The 8,059-nt window shown below is 32.0% G+C and overlaps 2 protein-coding genes across 5 annotated transcripts in view; one reads left to right on the forward strand and one right to left on the reverse strand.

Annotated features, from left to right (window-relative positions):
- RGS17 (regulator of G protein signaling 17) overlaps positions 1-7,451 on the forward strand; it is an 88,136-nt gene extending 80,685 nt beyond the window's left edge. For 2 of the 4 annotated variants that reach the window (XM_027083136.1, XM_027083126.1), the window contains one exon: positions 827-7,451. In XM_027083136.1, the coding sequence (XP_026938937.1) occupies positions 827-1,015 (189 nt within the window). In that variant the 3' untranslated portion in view covers positions 1,016-7,451. The remainder of the gene's footprint in view (positions 1-826) is intronic. The other 2 variants (XM_027083117.1, XM_027083142.1) reach the window with 2 other exon arrangements.
- LOC113607604 (uncharacterized) overlaps positions 1-8,059 on the reverse strand; it is a 118,584-nt gene that overhangs the window by 92,895 nt on the left and 17,630 nt on the right. The gene's annotated exons all lie outside the window — the stretch shown is intronic.

Raw genomic sequence — 8,059 nt, forward strand, 5'->3', positions numbered from 1 at the left:
CAGAGTGTCCTATGCCATGCCAGGTAGATAGAAGAGCTGAAGAGTGTGTGCTGTCGTTCTGCTCTACTCAGCCCTTCCACATTCCTGGTGTCCTCCTTCTGACACGGGAGGACTTGTTGGGATTTGAAACTATCGGGAATCAGCACTTGATATACGTGTTAAGTTTGGACAGAGAACTACTCTCTGCCAGATTTTTACCTTGTTCCATCAAGAGTTACCCCAGCAGTCTCATAATAGGAGGACGTCAATTTGTATTCTGGCCAGGGAATTCTCTAGCACCGCAACAATGAACAGAAATTGTCAAAAAAACTCCTGAGTGAATGCGTAGAAAAGATACATCCAAGTAAGCCAAGATCTCTGAACTAAAATTCTGGTTTAAAAGTTGGTTTTTGTTTGTTTAATTCAACTTTTGAAGGAGAAAAGTATGTAGGGTTATTATGTAACCTTTGAAAACATAACCTCAAGATTTTGGTTTTTTGTTGTTTTTTTGTTTTTGTTTTTGTTTTTTTTTTGCGGTATGCGGGCCTCTCACCGTTGTGGCCTCTCCCATGGCGGAGCACAGGCTCCGGAAGCGCAGGCCCAGCGGCCATGGCTCACGGAACCAGCCGCTCCGCGGCATGTGGGATCTTCCCGGACCCGGGCACGAACCCGCGTCCCCTGCATCGGCAGGTGGACTCTCAACCACTGCGCCACCAGGGAAGCCCCTAACCTCAAGATTTTAGAGTTATTCTGTGAGGTTCCTCTGAAATGTCATGAATCTATACTTACTTAGTTGAGATCTTTTGAAAAAATATTATTTAATGTATCTGCTCTTATTTCTTTTTAGGTCAGCCTCGATTCTCGAGTTAGAGAGGTGATCAACAGAAATCTGTTGGATCCTAATGCTCACATGTATGAAGATGCCCAACTTCAGATATATACCTTAATGCACAGAGATTCTTTCCCAAGGTTTTTGAACTCTCAGATTTATAAGTCATTTGTTGAAAGTACTGCCAGCTCTACTTCTGAATCTTAATTTTTATTTTTAAAAAATCATTTTGGAGGGCTGGGATGAGAAATAAAAGTAGTTAAATAACACCTGAAACTGAGTTCCTGGAGAACTACAGTTTAGCATTCCTCAGGCTACTGTGAAAATACAACCATATGGTCTTTGTCTCCATTTTGTATCAAGGTTATCCATGGTTACGTTTGGAGAAAATACCACCTGAAACAATGAATTGCCAAATTAAGTTTGTTTCATTCAACACGCATTCTACTTGCAAGCAAACTGTATTTGTAGTCCTATGAACAGTCTCCTAGTGTATCCAGAGACTGCATGTGCAAAGTAAAACTGCTTCATTTGCCATGTAGTTGTTGTTAATATTTAAGCCAATGGCATAACTTATATCTGTATTTAAGGACTTTCGTGCAATATGGTCTTATAGAAATAATTGCCAAAAAGTTGGCTGTGGTTTGCATTTTTAAATATAATCTAAGACAGAAAAAGCCAATTTTTAAATTGTAACTATGATATTCAACATGCTATATACTGTGTTCAGTACACTAATTTTGAAGCCAATATTTCTGTACATGAAAAAAGAGCTATTTATCTCTGTTTGTTGGAAAATCCTAATGGGGAATTCCTCTGGTTGTTCACTGCCAAAACTGTGGCATTTTCATTACGGAAGAGTTTTCTTCAAATATGTATATATATGAAGAAAAGAGAAAAAAAAGCACAAAACAATTTGAAGATATTCTATCTCAAAGACAAATCAAAGAGTGATATTGTTTTTAACTGTAATAGAGGAAAATGAATCTATGTATCAGATGTCCAATACTGTAATTAATTTATTAAAGACTGGCTCTCCAGTTCTAAAATGGTTGTGTAAAGTATGTACTTTAGCAAAAAAATAATAATAATAAGCTTGATAACTTAGTTTTGGAATATAAAGAAAGGATTTAATAAAGGAATGCCTATATGTAGCATCATAAAACTTTTGATGAATAGCATCTGTGCTGTGGCATATTTTCCTTGAAAGTGAAATCCAAGAAAAGCTAAGTTTTTAAGCAAGAAAAGTTTTATAGGGGTTCTCTAGAAGACAATTCTCTACTTCAGACCTTAACTGTTTTCACATAGTATCTTAAAAATGACTTATTTAAAAAATGTTAAAACCAAACCATTCTGATCCATAATTGAAAGGCAGTACAGTGCTCAAATCTTTTAGCTGCCGTATTATTTTTTATATGTACTACTAAATCTTTAAGACAAAAAATACTTGCCTGACATTGGCACGTACTTTTGACATTCAAGAAAACAGTATCCTATCTCGCACATACACACAAAAGTCAGTGTCATATTTATATCAAGGTGTTACATTTGAATATTAACATCCCCTGGAGGCTATTTTTTTAATCTTAAACTTAATAAATATTGAGTAACCTAAAATGAAAGTTTTAAACATATTTATATCCACTAAGAATACTGGCCTTATATTAAGGATATTAAAATTATAAGTTTCCTTTGTCATTTTTTTAACTACCTCTCATTTTTTTAATTTATTAAAGTTTTTTTAAAAAAACCAAGTTTGGGGTTTTCTTTTTAACATTTATTTTACTTGAAAGGTTGACATCGTAATTTTCTTTTGCCATAAACTTAAAACATTTCAAGAATTGCTTTTTTAAGTGAATTTGATTTTCTAACTTATACAGAATTCAGGAGATATGATTAAAAGGGCTATTATCTATTCCCTATGCAAATATTTTAACTGTTGCAGTGTTTGACAAAATGGGATTTAAAAAAAAAAGTTTGCAGAGTAGAAAACAAAACGTTCTGTTTACACTGGCGTTGCTGACTATCCTACTATATTCAGCACTTTTAAATACATTATTTATGAAAATGTAGTTAAAATACAAGATAGAAAATATTTATAATTATTATTTCTTTTAACAAATGCGTGTTTCTGTCTGAAAGTGTTAGTGTTAAGACATGCTTTATCCATGTCAATTAGATATTTACTATTTGAACAATAGTTTTCAGTAATATGGTGAAAAAGATAGCTATGAAGATGTTTACAAAATGTCGTATTTTTTTCCTAACGAGTGAAGAAAAAGCTAAAAGAATAATCATCACTTCTATTGTGAAGTTTATTGTTCCTAAATTATCTAATTTTTTTCTTGATTAGAATTGTTATGCTACTATGCTGTATACACATATATGTTGTAATATCATACTTGTTGCTGTGTTTGAGGCACATGACTAGAAAATATGTAATATGCTATGATACACTGCATGCATCAATCTTTTTAAATGTAGACTTTATATTCTTGTTGTTACTATATATGATGGTGACTTGCTAGTCATAAGTTATCTTTATAAGATACTTTGGACTATTAGATGAATTGTCTGTTTGACAATACCTTTAATATTTTACCAAATGTAAAAGATAAGGGCCCTTATAAAGAGTCCTAATCTCTAACTCTGGGCATTTGTAGTATACAGATTTTGAAGCTAGTATATCCTTTTGAAATCTGATTAGGAAGTTGTGTTGAGAATGATTCTAGAGTAGATTTACACATCAGATGTTACGTGAGATTTCCCTGCTAAATTCCTATTTTCAGGGGAGGGGAGTGTTTCTCTTTTAATTTCAAAATGTTTAAAGTTTCCATGTAAGAGTATGTCTGTGTACTTGCAACTCTACCAATTTTTAAAGTATGGTATAATTCCTTCAGTTTTAATTACAGAGCTATAATAAACAAAAAAAAGCCCTCAACTGGTGTCTATGCTACCATTCCAAGAGCACAATATTTGTTTTGGTAGAGTTTGATTTTTCCTAGTGAGTAAATTCTTCCTGGGGAAAAATTAGCACTTTAGAAGGTACACTTTATATTTTACATTGCCAAGTTATCTTTGTATACTGTTAGAATCTCCTAATGCACACAGAAAGAGGTTAATGCTCTTTAAATAATGCCTAACTTCAGATGTGTCTATAATGGAAAGAAAAGTAGAGGATATAGATTATATATGAATATGTATACATATATTTATATAAATTGGAGAGGTTTCTTCAGAGATGGATCTTGAACCTAGATCACACTAATAATGAATGCATGATGCTTCTTTACTCTGGATAACTCTTATGATGTTACCTAAAGGTAATACAGATGTCCCGACAGTGTTATAGGGCAGCTCTAAGCACAGCAGGTGCACTGGCAAGAGAACAATAGCAAAACACAATTTTGATATCAACACTATGAAGTGCAAAAATCAAGACCATATAATGTGGTAATTTTTTTTCAATTTTAAAATATGTACATAGGATGACCAGTTCTGATATTTGGTCATGGTGCATGGGGTGTTTATTCGTATCCTTTAATGCTGCCTAGATTCTTACTTGTGGAATGAAATGTGTATCATATATTTACCTGATAGTTCGGTGTTGCAAAAAGATTGTAGAAATAAGTAAATAGTATTTATTTATTAGGGGCAAAAAAATACACTTTCACCCCATTAAGCTGATTTAAAATAATACCTGATTCTTATTTTTTGAATTTATCCATTTTTTTCTATACACTTTTAACTTACATTGAAAAAAATGTCATATTGTAATTGTAACAAACTACATTTGCAAAAAATGTAATATACCAGATGTGTTGAGGAAGAAATATACAAGGAAGAAATTTAACATACAATCAGAAAATAGGAAAATAAGCCACCTAAAATTTCTTAGGTCCAAAATGTCTATAGATAGAACCCTGTCAAACTTGAGTTTTGAAAACTTTGCATTAGATACATTGGCAAATTATTTTGAAAAGTGGTAAAGATACTTCCAGAATTTTTTTTTGCCTGTGTATTTATGTTGACAGTTTATGACCTTAATTTTCATAGTTTTCAGACACTTATATTTGCATGCCCTTTTCAGTTTTTAAAAAATTTCTGACCAATATGTTTGTTCTCCTGAGAAAACAATACTCAATCTGCAAAAAGTTTAGTTATTCCTTACTTGCTGCAACTTCAAATATTTACCAATGAAACTGATACCAAAAACTTGCTTCGGATCTTCTCTGCAACACTCTTAGTAGTATCCTTGCAACACACAACAGTGCAAAGAGTGATAAGTTTTGTTTCCAGATACCAGCCTTTAATTATAAATTTGGTTTCAAGTTATGTTTCTGTCTCATGTGACTTTGGGCAAATCACTTATCCTCTCTGAGCCTGTTTCTTTATCTTCAAATGAGGAATATAATAATTTACAGGATGGCCATGGGAATGAAATAAACATGGAAAGAGTGAAGTGTTACATATAATATTACTATTTTATCAAAGTTCTCCAGCTCAATAATAATTCCCATTTTCAAGAATGTATGTATTAAATGCCATTTTAATGCACTTTCCCCCAATTTTTTTCAAACTATACTTTAAAAATCTGATTTAATTATTCATTAAAAAATACAACCAAGCTTATTTTAAGACAGAGGAATATATGAATATGTTATTGCTTTGTTCAATAATGTGATTCAAAAATCACTGTTCTCAGTTCACCAATATCACACTGAAGTTACAAAGAAGTATGTTTCTTTCAATGACACACACACAGATATATTTAGATGTGCATATGCATATGTGTGAGTGCGTGTATAATATTGTAGGTTTAAATCAAAGTTTAAATAAGAGAAATCATTTGAAAATTTTATTTCCACAGGAAATAAAACATTCCCAAGGATAGGAAGAATATAAATATCAGTTAATTTGCCAAATAAATATGTGGTGGTTAGACGTAAAACTAAACTAAAAGAGATTGGCCTGTAGAAAATATTGACTGGCACGGAACAGAAAGCATTCTTTTTACTATTAAGGTAGTATGATTTTTTAAATAATTTTATCATGAAAATATGAAAATAAAAGAATAAAAGGCAGTTGTATGTTCATAAAAGTTTTCATTAAACCTTTTATTTTAGAACAGTTTTAGATTTACAGAAAAATTCCAAGGATAGTATAGATAGAACCCATATATATGACACACCCATGAAACATTTGTCACAATTAATGAAACAATATCAATGCATTATTAAGTCTACACTTTATTTAGATTCCCTTAGCTTTTAACTGTCTTTTTTCTGTTCCAGGATTCAAGGTGCCACATTACATTTAGTCATCATGTATCCTCTTAGCTGTGACATTTTCTCAAACTCTTCTTGTTTTTGGTAACCTTGGTAGTATTGAGGAGTACAGGTCTAGTATTTTGTAAGATGGCCCTCAACTGGAATTTGTCTGATCTTTTTCCCACGATTAGACAGGTGTTACCAGTTTTTGGAAGAAAGACGGCAGAAGTACCATTCATATCACACCATTCAAAGGTACATACCATCATTACGACTTATTATTGTCGATGCTGAACTTCATCACCTGGCTGAGGTAGTGTCTGTTAGGTTTTTCCACTGTAAAGTGATACATTTTTTAAGAGGGTATACTGGACGTAAATTTACTGGACATTTACACTGAGATAAAAATATTCTGAGCAGATTCCTCAGCATTGCTAGAAGGTTCCATTAAATGACTGCTAACCAATACTATGAAGAAAATATAATGAACTGGAAATTGATATGGGAAAGTAAAACTCCAAAATGGTGTTAGCTTGAACATTCACTTAAAGGAGGTGAAAGTTAACTTTTTCCCTTGAACTACCTGTATGATTACCTTAATCCTCTGCATCCCTTGGATAGTGAAGATTTTAGTTTTACTGTCCTAAAAGGTAATCTAAATTGATGATGATTTTGCTGAGTACTTTTCTATATTGCCTTCCACTGAACAATGAACACTGAATACTGGAATAATGTAAAAGGCTTGATTTTTTCCCCCTTGCTTTAAACTATCTGTCATAAATACAGTGTATCTTGTATATGATTTTAGGGTGTTTGCTAAATATTAAAAAGTATTTCAATGTGTTTGGTTCTGTAAAATTTATATTGAACGTGTGTGATTTTTTCTACCATGTTCATTGTACTTAATAATCTATATCCATATCTTGGACTTCACCAATATTTATTAGTGTACCATAAAGAAATTTTGAATGCATGAATATAACTTGAGATGCCATGTTTGGTTATTTTGCAATGCCAGAATAACTGTAGGTACTTATAAATTGAATAGATAATCCAGATTATTTTTCCACCAACTTAAGTTGTTTTGGGTTTTTATGCCCCCTTCCTTGAATCTATTTTATTATTTTACCTATGTACAATAACAGACTTCCTGAAAATGCTAGAATTTTCAACATGTAATAGAATTTAAGCATGACCATAATGGAAAAAAATGCAGAAATCTCGAACAGTGTATATTTCTTTGAGTTTACAAAAGTAAAACTAAAGCTGTTTTCATTTGACTATATTGTGGAAACCTATGGATATTATTGTAAAATGCACATGCGTTACACTGACTTTTTAAAAATGTTTTGAATAAAGAATTCACCAAGGTATCCTTAGAAAAGTTACTGTTTCCTCATTGGTGTAACACTATAGGAGTAAAGGTGCACTTAATTATGTTGCTTAAATTGCTTACACATCTGAGGGAAAATAATTGCTGGCAGGATTCTTTACATTGTTCTATAAGGTTATCACTTGTTACATTTTTGCACCTTTTATAAATAATAAAGTATACTCTTGAAATAACTCGTTTTGAGAATTCAGCTGAGAGATTTATGTTGAGTTCAAGTAGCTCCCACAATTTCTATGCTTAAACTAATATTCAAAGTTGAGTTTAGACTTGGAAAAAAACTATTCCTAAAAGAGATGCAGACAACCTAATCAGTCCTGTTCTATACTCGGATTAGAATTTTTTAAATTGGGTTTGGATCACTTTTAAAGCAAAACAATTTTATAAAGTAGTGTGGCTTAATACACATTCAAAGTGAAAAAAGATTTGAGTTAGTTGAAGCTTCTAAGTAGCAAAACCTATTTTTGTTCTATATTATTTGGAGAGTCAGCTCATTCTACTTTGCATTTGTATATAGAGAGCAAAGAAACGATGCAAGCTCATTTTATAAGAATTTATACTTAACCTCAACAATTCTGATTAGATGACTTA

This window comes from Aethalodelphis obliquidens, unplaced genomic scaffold, assembly GCF_003676395.1.
Source record: "Aethalodelphis obliquidens isolate GAN/ISIS:26980383/991018 unplaced genomic scaffold, ASM367639v1 scaffold3, whole genome shotgun sequence".
Classification (NCBI taxonomy): domain Eukaryota; kingdom Metazoa; phylum Chordata; class Mammalia; order Artiodactyla; family Delphinidae; genus Aethalodelphis; species Aethalodelphis obliquidens.